The 16,603-nt window shown below is 36.0% G+C and overlaps 2 protein-coding genes across 2 annotated transcripts; both read right to left on the reverse strand.

Moving 5' to 3' along the window:
* Nucleotides 1-460: 460 nt before the first annotated feature.
* Nucleotides 461-1,015, reverse strand: LOC110623328. Its single transcript, XM_021768243.1, has one exon. The coding sequence runs from the start codon at nt 1,013-1,015 to the stop codon at nt 461-463; it is 555 nt and encodes a 184-aa protein (XP_021623935.1).
* Nucleotides 1,016-10,466: 9,451 nt separating this feature from the next.
* On the reverse strand, nt 10,467-15,929 carry LOC110623371 (flowering locus K homology domain). Its single transcript, XM_021768285.2, has 7 exons — nt 15,784-15,929; nt 14,745-15,267; nt 12,920-13,172; nt 12,395-12,543; nt 12,038-12,316; nt 11,462-11,656; nt 10,467-10,902 (listed from the first exon to the last, which is right to left on the reverse strand). The coding sequence occupies exons 2-7, from the start codon at nt 15,255-15,257 to the stop codon at nt 10,732-10,734; spliced, it is 1,560 nt and encodes a 519-aa protein (XP_021623977.1). The 5' UTR covers nt 15,258-15,267; nt 15,784-15,929; the 3' UTR covers nt 10,467-10,731.
* Between the last annotated feature and the right edge of the window lie 674 nt (nt 15,930-16,603).

The raw sequence follows: 16,603 nt of genomic DNA on the forward strand, positions 1-16,603 counted from the left end.
GGTGTTTTTACTGTGGCGTTCTAGGGGTTGTTCTATATGCGTATAGTATGTGAGGTAACTCTTCGAGCCACTTGCCCTTGGCTTGGTCGAGCCTTTTCTTTAGCTCTTATAGGATGGTTCTGTTTATTATCTCGGTCATTTCGTTTGTATGAGGATGATAGACTGAGTTGAATCGCAAGTCAATCTCCCATTTCCTATAAAAGACTTTAAACCTAAAGCTTGCAAACTGAGTTTTGTTATTGGTGATCACTACCTTTGAGATTTTGAACCGAGTGAAGAAATTTTTACTGACGAAGGAGATCGCTTGTCAGGTGGTGATGGACTGTATTACTTCAACCTCGGCCCACTTGCTGAAATAGTATACTGCTATGATTACAAACTTTCTTGACTCGATTGTCTTTGAAAATGGGCCAAGGATGTCTATCCCCCACTGAAAGAAAAGGCAGAGGCTTCCAATTGCTTATTGCATCTCTCTCGGGGTCCTTGGAATATTCGCATGTACTTGACGTCTTCGACACTTATGGGCAAGCTGCTTCACATCTTGCACTATCATTGACCAATAATACCCTTGTTTAAATGCTTTCTGAACAATTGTCTGAGCTCCTTCATAGCTCCCACAATCACCTTTATGAATATTCTTTAAGATTTTATGGCCTTCCTCCTCTGTAACACAATGCAGCCATGGTTGTATTGAAGACCTCTTGTACAACCAGCCATCAATTAGTGCATATTTAGAGGACTTTCTTATTATCTGTTTGGCCGATAACTCATCGGCCGGAAGATCATCTTGTGTCAAAAATTTATATACGGGCGTCATCCATGATTCCCCCTCCTCTATAGGAAAAGACTCCTCCACGTTCTTTGCTGAAATGTGCAATTTCTCAAACTGAAATGGTTGAGTCAGATGCTGTTCATCTGTCGCTGCCATTTTGGCTAAAAAATTTGCCTCTTCGCTCTCGCCTCTGGCCACTTGGCGAAGCTTCCAGCTGCCCTGCTCGTCTTTGATCCTCTCCATTAGGGACTTAACCTTTTTCTTGTATTTGACAAGATTTGGTTCTCGGACTTTAAATTGTTACTGGCACTGATTAATAACCAGTTGTGAGTCACTAAAAATAGTAGATTTCTATATACCTAATTCCTTGATAATTGCAGGGCCATTATTACTGCCTCATACTCAGCTACATTGTTAATAGCATTGAAGGCAAGTTTTATCGCATATCGAAGTTTTATAGCGGTGTGAGACTACAACAGGATCTCGATCTCAGAACCCCCGACCCCGTAAGCTCTATCTTCCTAAACCTTCCACTCCTCCATGGTTGATTCAAGGGTTTCTGAAGGTTCTAATGGTGGAGTCATTTCTGCGATAAAATTGACTACTGCTTGAGTTTTCATGACCTTTCTTAGAACGTTCCTGATATTAAAGATTGACAATATTACAACCCATGTGGATAGCCACCCTGACAGCTTCGGCCTGTGTAAAACCTTTTGCAGAGGATAATCTATTTTGACTTTGTTGAACCTAAATGTTCTAATCCTTATTTGTTGAACCTAAGTGTTTATGTTGAGCTTGTAGGTCCCTTGCTAACAAGAACGAAATTGCTTCAATCTCAAAAGGAAAAAATGCATATTTTGGAAGCATACCACAAGAAAGGGATCATAAAGTAATTTCTTGTTTATGTTTTGTCAAGTTATTCATTGTGAATTTCAATTAATTAGGTGTGATGGCTCAAGGTTTCTTTCATTTCTAAAAGTTTTTTAGATATGGCCAAATCTTTAAATACTTGACTTTTAGGGACTAAAATGAAATTTTCCAAAAGAAGCGATTTTGAAATTATTCTTTATCAAAATCAAAGATCTAAAAATATGGGTTACAAAAATTCAAACGGATTAAAAAATGGATTTTTATAGCATAAGTTATGATTTTTCAAAGAATTTAATGAAATATTTTTGTGCCCCCTAAAGCCAACTTTCGGCTTCCGAAAGTCAGGGACAGAGACGAAAGTCCCACATGTTCGGCCGCCAAACATTGACTTTCGGCCGCCGAAAATATGTTTTCAACTTGCAGCCTAAAGAGCAACCTTCGGCCTCCGAAAGTAAGGGACAGAGACTAAAGTCCTGTACCTTCGGCCGCCGAACATTGGCTTTCGAAAGTGAAGGACAGAGGCAAAAGTCACCTATGTTCAGCCGCCGAACATTACCTTCGGCCGCCGAAAGTATGCTTTTAAGTCTGCCTCCGAAGCCTAATGTTCGGCTTCCGAAAGAGAGGGACAGAGACGAAAGTCTCACAAGTTCGGCCGCCGAACTATGACTTTAGGCCGCCGAAAGTCCTTTTTTAAAGAGTGATGTTCTTCACCTCAATTGGTTCGGCCGCCAAACTTTAGCTTAGGCCGCCGAACCTGAATTTTTCTAAGAAAGATATAACGGTTATTTCTGAACATAAACGGCTCTATTTGCATTTAATGCACCCCCAACGGCCATATTTATGATAGAACTATAAATATAACGTGCTTTTAATGTGAAGAGGTTACAACAACCATCTAAGCAAATATTTATTGAGATTATAGCATTTTTCATTCTCTCTCTCTCAAAACCTTGAGTCAAAGCATTGATTTCTTGAAAGTTTGTTTTGAGTTGTAATTGGTTGGCTTTTCAGAGTGAGTAAAGGTTGTTGAGAGATTCTGTTGTTGTGAGTGTGGCATTGAGCAAAGAATTGCTCTTGAGTGAAAAAGAGATTTGTAAAGAGCAAAGGCTTGCTCTAAGATTGTAAGGGTTTTAATCTTCACCCAAAGAAGATTTGATAGTGGAGTTGAACTCTCAAGGTGGACCTTGAGGAGAGGACGTAGGCTTGAGATAGCTGAACCTCTATAAATTCTTGTGTTGATTATCTTCTTCCTTATTGCCTTCTAATTTATTCTTTTGCCTTAAATTTTTTATAAACCCAATTCACCCCCTCTCTTGGGTTGCTTCAAGGGACAACAGACTTCTATTGTATGTGACTCGAAGTATGGACGTAGTGATAAGCGGTTGTCGAAACCGTCAAAAATAAACCTATTAAACAATCAACAATAAACTTGTAGATAGTGGCAATAGGGTCGAACCACAGGGAATTGACACCAATGATTTTCCTAATAATGACTAGGTCAAGTAAATAACAAGTAATTAAAAGAGGGGGGTTTTGAGTTAATGGATTAACACTAAATAACAAAAGAAAGCAATAATTTAAAGATGAGTAAATCAAGAAGAGAAAAGCTTCTAGTTGAAGTATGGATCTATTTCAGATTGTTTAGAATTGATCATTGATTCTTTAATACTCCTATTTATCTCAATAAATTAGTTTAGGATGTGGAAGACGCTTCTCACAATCCAAATTCCTCCTTAGTTCTAGTTTGATTAGGAAACGTTCGCTAATCAAACACTAGTTAACAAGTTGCCAAGGAACGTCCTTGGGGCCTTTGGCATCGAACAACTGTTAACTGCATTAAGACTTAGAGAAACCTAATTCTAACCTTGCCAACTGCGTGGTCAAGTTTAGATCATGCAACTTGATTAAATTTGTGTTCAAATAATATAAGCAATTACAGACTTAAATTATTCAAACAATTGTTACTCAAGCAATTAAAAGCAATAGGCCTAAATTGATTCTAAAAGCAAAACAACAATTATAGAAAGATTAAATTGCATAAATATTGAAAATAAATAGAAGTTTAACAATGAAGATTTAAATCTCCCAATTCATCACAAATCTGAATTTTCCAACTTCAACTAGAAAGGAAAGTGTTTAGCCACTCATGGTGGACAAAATCACAAAAGAAAAAAAAAGAAAGAAGAGATTGCTGCGTTTCTGGAGAGTTTATGAAGCTGAGAGATGATCAGAAGATGCTCTGCTGGTTTGGAGGCTCTCCTTTTATAGCTGAAGAATTCCATCCATCTAGGGTTTCAAAATCCCCTTTTGATTTGGTGTTTGACTCCTCTTTTAATGTTGAATTTAATTGCAATTGGAATTTCTTGGATGAGAAGCTCTTTCGTGGCTCTTGGTTTTATGTTGGTAGTGATTGGGTTGGAATTGGACTTCTGAAAATTCGGATTTCTGTTTTCTGCCCAATTTCCCGCTCTTCTGTCAGTTTCTGCTGTCAAAGTGATTTGCCCGATGATTTGAGTGCTTTGGGCAAATCACTGACCCAATCACTTTTCTGTGAGTCAGTCCAGTTTTTTGCTCTTTGTCTTCTGCGAGTGATTTGGCCAGTGTCTTCGAGTGTCTTGGGCAAATCACTTGCCCATATCACTTCTGCCTGTTGCCTCCAGGTTTCTGCTGTCAAAGTGATTTGCCCGGTGATTTGAGTGTTTTGGGCAAATCACTGACCCAATCACTTTTCTGTCAATTTTCTGCACTTTTTCTCCAATTTTTCAATTTCTTCCTTTTCTGTAAAAATAAGATAAAAACCATAAATTAAACTAAAAAATGTGTAAATAAACAATAATAATTATGATAAAAATGTGGCTAAATTATGCTTGATCACGTAGCTTTGTGGCTGACATCAGGATCACAAATGCTAACTTTTCTAGAAGAGTATAGTTCATCTCTACCCCCTTCAAGACTTGACTGACATAATATACTAAGCTTTGTTCTCCATTGTTCTCACGAATGAGTACTGAGCAAATTGTTTCCTATGTCACAGACAAGTATAGAAGCAAAACTTTGCCTTCGTGAGACGAGCTTAGCAATGGAGGAGATGATAAAAAGGTTTTTAGGCTTTCAATTGCCTCTGCGCATTCTTCCTCACACACAAACTTACATTTTCCTTTTAAGGTTTTGAAGAACGGAAGACATCTTCTGGTCAAGCACGATATGAACCGACCCAGGGCAGTGACTCGCCCATTCAACCTCAACATCTCGTTAATTGCTTTGGGTGGTTCCATATTTTGGATGGCATTGATCTTCTTAGGATTCACTTCTATGCCTCTTTCTGAGTTTATATACCCCATAAACTTCCCAGCTTTTACCCTGAAGGTGCACTTTTTAGGGTTTAACTTCATACCCACCTTATCTACTACGTCAAAGACTTTTCAAATATCTTTTAGATGGTCTACTAAAGATCGTCTCTTTACCACCATATCATTCACGTACACTTATTGACCCCATCAAATCTTTAAAAATGTCTGACACCAGCCTTTGATAAGTTACCTCCGCATTTTTTTAATCCAAATGGCATCAATTTGTAGCAGAAAACTTTGGTATCCATCATAATTTGATCGTAACTTGAAATAGCATCAAGAAAGGAAACCACTACGTGACCCAAGGTTGAGTCTACTAACCTATCGATAGACAGCAATGGGCATTGATATTTCGGACATGCTTTATTCAGGTCAGTAAAATCCACGCACATCCTCAATTTCTCGTTAGCCTTCTTCACTAGGACCACATTAGTGAGTTATGTGAGATATTGGACTTTCTTTATTAACTCTGCATTCAATAGCTTTTCAACCTCTTCTTTGATTACTTATTGCCTCTCCGGTGCGAGCCTTCTTTTCTTTTGTTGGACCGATTTGAGAGCTTTGATAGCTTATGAGTTATGAGAGTTGAGTCTTCCCCTGTGACATCTTTTGGAGACCAAACGGAAGTGGTTACTCGATACTTTAGCAACTCTATTAAACAAATCTTTATTTTACCTGTTAATGCAGTACTGAACTATACCTTTTATTCCTTATCTAGCTAGACCTTCTCTAACGGGTCTACTGGCTTTGGCTTTATATGAGATTCTGACTTCTCTAGCAATCCGATGGGCATTGTTGCTTTTATGAGACTTTTTGAGAAGTGTCTGTAACATTCTTTGGCTAACCTCAGATTGCCTCGGACCACGGCTATTCCCCCATGAGCTAGTAGCTTAAGATATATATTGTCCATGTTAATAATAATACCATGACAATTTAAAATTGGGCGGACAAGTGTCACTTTGTACATAAATAGGATATCTACCACTGTAAATTCTGAATATAACTCTTGCTTATATTTTTCGTCACCCAGCGCTAGAGGGAGGTTGATGGTGCCCAGTACTGCCACGGTCTTATCTTCGGTCGTCGGGTTGTTTTAAAAGAATCCAATTGTTTTATATGCAGAAGTGAACCCTACCTCCTACTTGGCCTATGGTTCCTGTTCTACTGATAAGACATCTTCTGCTACGCACTTGTTTTTCCTTTTGCCCTTATCAGATCCTCCTACAATGACATGTATGATCCCGACCATTTCAAGAGAGAGAAAATGGAGAGATTCTTTTCTAAGAGGAAAGGAGTAGGAAATTGGTAGTAACCCAAACGAACAGAAAAAATTTAATGGACTTTTTCAGCAATAGAACCAAATGATGCGACCGAAAAACAGAGTTATTTTGTGATTGGCTAAACCTTCAAGAAAGAGAATGTGAGATGGTGAGTGTCCACGACAGCCACTCCGACGGTTAAGTCAATAAACTGGAGAAGATGACAAAGGTAATGAATTGTTTAGAACTTGAGTAGTATAGGAATTGTGTATCTTTGCCTCTATGATCTCTCTCCTTTTATACTGGAAGAAAATGAGGATAAATATAACATTTTCTGGTATTCTAGCAATTATATGGTCGGCTGCTTGATAAGGGATACCGTCGAATTAACTAGTCAAGGATCCCGCGATTACAAGCGTAATAAAAGCCCACCGGATTGTATTTGCTAATAGTAACTTTATATTGAGACTCGATCTATTCAGGAGAGGGCAAGTCTTGATGATGAATTCAAGTGTTAAGGTGTCCGGGTCTTTTTTTCCTCAGATGGGACCGTGTTAATCATTAGGGATGAACATTCGGTCGGTTCGGTTCAAAAATCGAATTGAACTAAATAAACTGAAAACTAAAATTTTAGTATTTATGAAAATTAAATCAAATCGATAACCTAATCAAATTAATATGATTCAGTTCGATTTGATCGGTTAAAATTTTAATAAAATTTTTATTTTTTACACCTTATTTTTACTATCCTAAAATTTAATTGAAATATTTTAATCCTGATTATAGTTTAATCTCTCTGTATATATTATAAAAAAATAATATATTATTATCACTAATAGGTTTAGTTTCATTTTATCGATTTTTTTTACTAAAATCGAATCAAATAAAAATAACTAAAATTTTTAAAAGGGAAAATTACTTTTTAGTCCCTGAGATTTAACGTAATTAACACTTCTGTCCCTCTATTTTGACGACCCAACACTTAAGTCTCTCGCTTTCTCTTCCGTCCGAATTCGTAATCCTTCCGTCCAAAATAGCCGTTTGGGCAAAGAGTCTAAGATGAGAGATAAGATTTTTTACCAAAAATGTCATTAATGAACTTGTTAAAACCCCTTTCATTCTAGCAATCCCTCCATCATTCTTCTCCCTCATATCTTTTTTATTTCTTTTTGGCCATGGTTGATTCTCTTTTTTTTTCTCTTTTCCATCTTTATTCTCACTCATATCTTTCTACTCTCTCGTATCTTTATTCTCCATCGTATCTTCTCTATTTTCTTTTGGCCATTGTTGATTCTTTTTTATTTTTTTCTCATTTCCATCTTTCTTCTCTCTCACATCTTCTCTATCTTTCTACTCTCTCATATCTTTCTTCTCCCTCGCATGCTCGAGAATGTAATTGAAAATATTGTAAAGATGAAAAATGATTTGAAAAAGACCAATGAAGAAGAAAGAATTTAGATAATAGAAACTATTTTTTTTACTGAGAATATATATTTTGAATTTATAGTGGTACGATGGATTAAAGTGTTTGAATATTTAATTTTATAATGACATAAGTGTTTAAAAAATTAAACATATGAGGACTAAAGTGTCTGCAAATTTAAAAATATGAGAATTATAGTGTTTGAATATTTAAATGTATGGGGACTATAGTGTTGTAAACTTTTAGTTAATTATATGACAGTATCCTTCACAGATATATTATTTTGTTACAAAATACTTTATCCTTATTTACATATAAAAATGTTATAAAAAATAGCCAACAATAAATATAAATGTATACACAGAATGTGAAAAAACTGAATATTTATTCATATAAAAACTTAGATCATTTGAATGACAACAGCAGCCTTATCATTCCACTGATCAAGTTCATTACATTACAAATAAAATTTTTTCCATTACATCACAAAATATATACAAAAAATCTATCTAAATTCTCCAAAGTTGTCCAAAATAGCTTTACAATATTTGCATATTTGAAATGACCAGTATATATCCAAAATAGCTGCACATCAAAAGATTTCAAGAAGGCCAATACATGTTTAAAACCTGCAAATGAAATATGTAAAAAAAATAAAAATAAAAATCTGCAAATGAAATCTGTAAAAAAAAAAAACAAACATCAAAAGCTGCATGCTAATTATGTCCAAAAAAATCACAATTTCATCCAATTTGGACTAAGTTAAAACTCACCAAATCTGTCAAAAAAAAAAAAAAACATGTTGCATATCTAATATATCCAACAAAAAACTCACAACTTGCACACCTCTTAGATTTATCCATTGCTATATACAAAAATAAAAAAGAAATTACAAAATTAATTCCCAAATCATTAAACCCCTTATTTTAATAGTAAACCCTAAAAAAATAAATAAATAAATAAATTATTAATTATAACTCAAAAAATTTAAACAATAAAGCAACGAATTTGTCTTCACCATAAAACAAAAGGGATTTTCGTATTTTTGAAGTGCACCATGATTTCGTTTTATTCTGCTTATATGAACACTAATTCTACCTTCAAAATATGGTGGGTTCAGTGTTTCTTGAGAAGATTAAGGAAATAAGGGACAATGGGACCATAGAGAGAATTTTTTATAGAGAAAGAGACAGAGAGTGCGTGAGAGAGGGATAAGACTTCAACAGAGACAAACAGAGCGCAAGAGAGAGGGATAAGTTTTGATAGAGATAGAGGGGTTTAGTTTCGATAGAAAGAGAGATAAAGAGAGCGCGAGAGAAAGGGACAAAGCTGAGAGAGATAGAGAAGTTTAGACAAAGACAGAGAGAGCATGAGAGAGAGAGAGAAGAAAGAGGGAGAAGAAAGAGCGATAGGGTTTCATAATTTTGAAGTATAAAGACTTTTGGTGAGGGTCAATTTTGTCAATTCATGTGTCCCAAACGGTTATTTTAGACGGAAGGACTACGAATTCAGATGGAAAAGAAAGTGAGGGACTTAAGTGTTGGGTTGTCAAAATAGAGGGACAAAAGTGTTAATTACGTTAAATATCAAGGACTAAAAAGTAATTTTTCCCTTTTTAAAATTAAAAACTAAACCGAATCAAATTTCTAAATTAGTTCAGTTTGATCAGTTTTTTCGATTTGAACCGAATACTACTCACCCCTATTAACCACATATTAGATCCTTGATTATATGGTAATAGCTCATGATGTATTTAGGTGAACAACTCTATGGCACTTATAATAATCAATTTATATGTTACTATAAAATAAAATAAATAAATAATAATTTTAAAATAATTAAAAAATATGAAAAAATTATAAAACAAAAAATATTAATTTTTATTTCTCTCTATTAAATTTAGGCTAAATACAAGAAGTTGAAAAGTAATTTCTCAAACTTTTTCTCCTCTACTCCTCAATCAAACAAAGTCATCAGTGGGTTAATGGACGACAAAAATGTTTGTCAAGAGCTTCAAGTCGGCCTCTTTTCTGTTTTTTTTTTTTTAAAGCAAAATACATTAAATAATTCTTTTTTCTAGGCATTGTTTTAAAATTGCTAGTTTCCCACATGTTTTGGAAAACAAAGAAAACCAGGACTGACCGTAAAATATGGCTGACAACGATCCGGTCAACATTGGAGAGGCCCAAGCCCACTTGAGTAGAAGATTAATTTTATCACACCCCCCCCCCTGGACCCAGTCCAGGAGATTTGACAGATTCATTCTAATTCTATATCCGAAAAAGTTTTAAGCGACAGCCTTGAATTAAAACAGCAAGAAAATCCTCACTCCCGATTGTCCAGTTGTTCTTGTCTACCTCTTCCATCATTTATCTGCAATGGAAAGATCTTCTCTCGTCCAGCAAAGTTGCTGGATGAGCATTCGTATCAATTCAGTTTTAATTATAATATTGCAAACGAATTAGTTATTAAAACCGAATCAAAATAACCAAATATTTTAAAAACTAAAACCCAAATGAAACCAATAAGAACATAAAATTAAAATTTTAAATTGATTCGCCGGATCAGTTGAGTCTGTTATTTCGATTTGAACTAGATACCGACACCTTTGTAGTTTCAACCGCAGCATGAAGAGTTGTCTGGACAATCCATTTCCAGAAAGGTTCATGTAGCGCTAAAGAATTTCTTTTACACTTTGTTGAGAGCGGTCATTGTTAGAATCAGAATCATCCGTCCAGGGTGCTTCAAGCAATATATGAATCATGTAGGAGAGTCTGAGCAGGCATGTAATCTCTAAGCAAAACACATATGATACTATTTATATAGAACCACAAAGTCGGAAGCAAATTCAACATACTGCATTTGCAACTCCACGGTTATCCTCATGCACAAACAGATCTAACATATGTGACTAGTTCTAATCTAACCGACAATCTACACGAAATCAAAATACAACATTAAAGTTGTCTTGGTAAAAATTATTTGATGATTTTACAAACCAAATTAGAAACCATTACAGCCTCAATGAATGACCAAACTAAATCAGAGACATTATGCTTAGTACCCGTAGTTTGTGCCATAGACTGAGCCATAGCCTCCGGTATAGCCAGCATGTCCTGGATTGGATGGGGGGGATGCATAAACAGAACCATGAGCTGCATAAGGATTATATCCTTGGTCTGTGGGCCCATGCGTTTGGGCTGATCCCGCAGCTTCCGCCATGAAATTCTGCAAGACAGTATTATCAGAGCAAATGCACATATAATACAACTAAGTACACGTACATGAGAATATTGAGGGAAAAAAAATTGGAATCCAAACAGTGGCCCTGTATTTTATTTACATATAGAGATGGTGACAACCTTATTAAAATAACAAATAATGCTAAACTACGCATTCACAGAGCCAAACGTTTGTGCACTGAAGATTGCTCAATGGTGACATGGAGATCACAAATTCAAGGCCGAGGCTACGTCTAACCTCTTTACCCAATGTGAGTAGTCCAGGGGTTCACTTTTTGTGTTCAATACAACTTCCTAGTCAAGTAATGAACTCTCTTAATCAAAACCATTTGATATATCTTCATTTGTGCTCTAAATAGTCCCTTTCTTCCTTCATTGTAAGTATATATATACAACTTGTATGGACTTCATATATTTGCTAAGATTACCATCAAATCACCCAGCCATCCAGCCTATGTTTATGAGAAACAAGCTATGCCACAGGGATATCTAGTAAAGAGAGTCAAAGCAGTCAATAAATGAAAAGATATGACAAGCTATCTTGCCTGTATCAGCTGCTGAGCTGTTTGCACTTGGGAAGCAGTTCCACTGATTTCAACTGTCATTTCCCCAGGAAAACCTCTACTTTCTTGTATAGTAACAGTTGCTCCGCTAGCACGTCGAGTGTAGCTAATACTTGCACCAGCCGTCCCAATAACAGCATCAGCGTAAGATAATGGAATTTGCATTTGCTGTGTAATCTGAAAAATCCATGAAACCTACCATTTAGGGGTCCTGAAAGTTAAAAAAAGTACATGTTGAATAGAGAAAATAAGAAATTTTTCATATTTAAATGAAGTTATCATCTAGAGCTCTTCACCCTGTAAAGTTTGCAGAATAAACTCTGTTTAGGTTTTCCAATTGGTTAACTGAAACAAACTTGCCTTTGAAAATGACAAGATTGAAAAGATAAATGAGCATGCAAATACAAGCAGACACAAAAATATCAACCCAAACAGTTGCTATATGATATTTGTCATACAGCATTAGGCAGCTGCACATAACCCTGTTCAAACCCTTGCCAATGTCAAAAAATTTGCTTCATCAGCAATACAATATATAGAAGCTTAATAATGTACAACCTGTGTAATCACTGATGGTGCTGCTTGGGGATTTGATGATGCATGGATACCGGCAGGAGCTTCTCTTCCATAAGTAGATATACCATGATGAGGCTGTTTTTCCATTGGAGGTGGCAAGTCAGCTGGAGGATAGTAATTCTCAATTTGCCGTGGAGGTGGCATATATTGAGGATTAGGTCCAAAACCAGGACCTCCACCAGCATTTAGAGGAAGATTTTGAGGTGGACCCCATGATTGATGTGGCGGCATGCGCTCCATCTGATGATTTGACATTTGCATCTGCCAGAATACAAATTAGCATCTGGTTGGACATACTAAAAAGGTATAAAAATACAGAACTTACAATGAGCTGCTTACATGCATTTCAAATAATGGAATCATACTACGATCAACTAAAAACTTCCTTAGATGAGAAGTAATTAACTCCACTGCTTTGTGCACACTAGCTGGATCCCCCAATACTTCAACAACTCTATCATCTTGGAGAGAAAAGACAGGAAGGTCTTCTGCACCAATGTCCCAACAAACAGTGTAAAGTTTATAGATATAAAATTCAGCAACTTGCACTTAAAAGGTGGGCAGGGGGCAGGGGGGCATGTGGGGTGTAGAGGCAGCAGTTGCAAACTTGGTGGTGAATTAAATAACAAAGAAAGCAATGATCAGAAATAGAGTGGAGGAAGGACCAGCAATCTTAGCATTGTTGGGGTCACACCGTAACATATTAAAGGCAGGGCAAGTAAGGATTAGAATGATAGATGATGACAATGGAAACTTGCACCAATACAAAGATGGATATGACAGTCATATTTAGTATCATAGCACTTACAACTTAGGAAGAAGCTTAGATGAAAATCATGAGAAAGAAAGTTTTATTGGAAAAACCTGCTCCAAGAACTCTAACGACACAACCAGATGCTTCCTGAATAGATTTAACAGTTCCTCCTTGTTTTCCAATTAAACTTCCTGCTTGTGAGGCTGGTACAAGCAACCTTGTTGAAACCTTGGTCCCTGTGCCAGAGGGGACATGAGAAGAATCACCCTCCAAACCATCAACAATCCGTTTATGGACCCTCAGAAGGCCATCCATGGCAGGAGGGAGAGAAGAATCAGGTTCCTCCTTGCCAGATACCATTACCTACATAAAAACAAATGTCAGCAACAAGAATTGAGAAAGCATAACATGTTCAACACATACTCACAACTAAAGTTTGAGGAAAAAATAAAGTCAACATGAAATAGGCACTTGATTAAACAAATATGGATGACAGTAACACAGAAGTACCAATGAAATTTTCGACTGAGCAAGGTCACTATTTGCCATTCCATTTTCTTGTTCCCGTGTGGCAAAGGCTATTTAATTTAATTTCCAAATCCATGATCCATAGGATCAGTAACTTGTTAACTACCTGAGAATTTGCAATTCCATTTTATGTTCTCTTCTAGCAAAGGGTATTTAACTTAATTTCCAAATCCATGATCCTTAGTAACAAAAAATTTATCATCTTTACAAGATGTAATAGTTGGATATTACTGCTAAATAAGTTCACAAAACACATTCAATGAGCTTCAGTATATTAGCGTGTAAAGTTGATTAATCACTTCAGATGCTTTAATGCTTTAGTCATTGTTAACATATTTATGATTTAGGTAGCAGTTAGGTTAACAGCAATTTCAGCATCCTTTGGGCATTCATTATTACAGGTTCCGCAAATTGTGTTCACAATCTGTGTTAAGAAATCAACCATCCAGGTTCTGAAGTTACCAGAGCAAATGCTGAGCTTCTTGATATGGTTGTACGTACAAAGTGTCTGTTAATTCAAATCACTTTTCAGCACTTTGCAATGCTCAATGCTGATCCCTGCAATCTGAATCTTTGGTTTCTTCAAATATGGAATCCTAATGGTGATTGATTCCTTTAAAATTTGCGGACAGAACCTGCACAGATTCATTTTTGTTATTGCAATAAAAGGAATCCAGTCATATTTCTGGACTTCTTCTGATGAAGCTTCCTCTTTGTCTTCTTTGAATTACATAATCTTTTCAAATAAGGGTTTTTAAGGATATATTCAACATTTCTGATCTTATGATCTCTCCAGGGTGAGAGACTGCACCTCTAAATATTATCACATCAATACACAATTTTAATATTTGCAACTTGTGAATTGGATTAAGGTTGACTAATTAACCAAATGTTATTATTTTTAATATCACAACAGAAACTTCCCAAAATTGGATTTCAAAATTGAGAAAATTGCAAACAGTTTTGAAATTCTGGACTATTATGCCAAGAATAAAAAATAAGATTAAATGGCCAAAACACAAAAAGGTGTGCTTTTTAATGACTATTGGCCTTTATTTTATTTCAATGCTTAGCTTTCTTTTATACTTAACTCAATCCATACTCATAACAAAATATTTGTAGGGCCTAAAAATTGCCAAGCCTACCTCAAAAATTTTGAAAATCTAAACTATTATCCAAGAATTAAAAATTGAATTAAACTGCCAAAACACATAAAGGTTATCTTTTAATGCCTTGCAAGAGAGTTAGTCACAAACAAAGCAGAGGCAAACAGAAGGAGAAAATTCAAATACAAATCATTGATATATGAATCAAATATAATGCCAGGTCAGTAAGTAAACATGAATTTCTACATTAGCCAGTACATACACTAAATTGCAAAAATAAAAGGGAAAAAGAATAACTTACAGCTCTTTCTGTAGTCCCTGGAGGACCATCAAGTATCTTAATGCGAGCTCTTGTCTCCTCAACAATTTTTTTAATGAACTCCCCTTTGCGTCCAATTATACTACCAACTTTTTGTGCAGGAACTAACATCCGGAACACACTCTCTCCAGGCCATCCAGGCCACTTCTTTTCACCACCTCCAGCAACTGTATCATCATCATGTCCTTGTTTTTCTTGAGCCTGAAAATTCTCAGGCACGTGATCTTCTGCATGGTCTAAACTATGTTTTATAGCATGATCCACATTCTGATCTAAAGGGTGATCGACGTTATGCTCTACAACCAAGCTATGTGTAGGTTGATCCAAGCCCTGGTCAACAGGATGATTCGCACCATGATCAAGTGCATGATCCACAGCATGATCTATGTCAGGATCCACAGCATGATCCACGCCATGATCTACAACAATATCCAGTCCAGGAACTGCCGCTTGATCCACATCATGCTCCACAATACTTTGATCAACTTCTGCCATAATTCTTGCACTGGGCCAGAAAAAAAAATAGAATCATAACTTTGAAACTAAAACAGGAATGAAGAACCCTACCTATCGCATTTCTCATTAAAACACCTCCCCTGTTTGGAATCAAGAATTTTGCAAATTTAATTCAATTAATTTCATTTTTATATATTATCTTGTTTGTAATGAAAGTAAAAAATTTATTTCAATGGCCACACTAATCCAGGAAAAAAAAGGGTTTGAGAACACCATGAACATCTATGCCTTATAAGGCACCACAAATCCCACAAGTGAAAAGCACATATAATTACGGAAGTACGAAAGCAAAATGAACAGCGACGGGAAACAAAAACAACAAAAAAACAAAAAACAAAAAACAAAAGCTCATAATTAAAAATAAAGAACAACATAACAATTGCAAAGAAAATAACAAAAGCTCATAATTAAAAATAAAGAACATAACAATTGCAAAGAATATAAGAACGGAGAAGACGAACACAACTGCATCTGCATGGAAAGAATAACAGAAGAAAACACATACATGTAATGGAAAGAAAATGATTTAACGGTTGCAGTCAGTGGGTGTCAAGAGAATCGTGGAAATATAGGTTTCCAGGGTTTATAGCCTCCAGAGTGAGGGGTGTGTGTGGGGGCGATATAGATTTTGGGGTTGTTCGTTTTGCTCTGTCGTCCTCATAAACTCTTTAATTTGCAATGTAGTCCTTGTTTCTTGTTAAATGGAGAAAATAGCCTTAATTTTTAAGCTAACGGGCTTGTTATGGCTGGGCTGGGCTGCGCTGCGCTGGGTTTGTAAATTAGATGGGCTTAACCCTGCTCATAAACTCTTTAATTTGCAATGTGGTCCTTGTTTCTTGTTAAATGGAGAAATTAGCCCTAATCTTTAAGCTAACGGGCTTGTTATGGCTGGGCTGGGCTGGGCTGCGCTGGGTTTGTAAATTAGTTGGGCTTAACCCTGCTCATAAACTCCTTAATTTGCAATGTGAACCTTGTTTCTTGTTAAATGGAGAAACTAGCCCTAATTTTTAAGCTAACGGGCTTGTTATGGTTCGGCTGCGTTGGGTTTGTAAATTAGATAAGCTTAACCCTGCAATAAAAAATTACCAAATATAAAAATTATTCTACCAACCTTCCTCTGAGATTGAGAGGGTATTGGACTCTTTTAAGGTTTTTGGATTGGTTAGCGCCCTTATCCTTACCATTACCATTTACTTTCTTTTGTGTGTTGGAAATACCATTTACTTTAATCCGACTATTTACAAGAATATAATGAGCTGCAAGATGAAGAAAGATTGCCTGCCCTTTCTTATGAAACCCAAAACAGCATCTGGATTAAGAATAGA

The sequence above is a fragment of the Manihot esculenta genome, chromosome 9 (genome assembly GCF_001659605.2).
Source record: "Manihot esculenta cultivar AM560-2 chromosome 9, M.esculenta_v8, whole genome shotgun sequence".
Taxonomy (NCBI): Eukaryota; Viridiplantae; Streptophyta; class Magnoliopsida; order Malpighiales; family Euphorbiaceae; genus Manihot; species Manihot esculenta.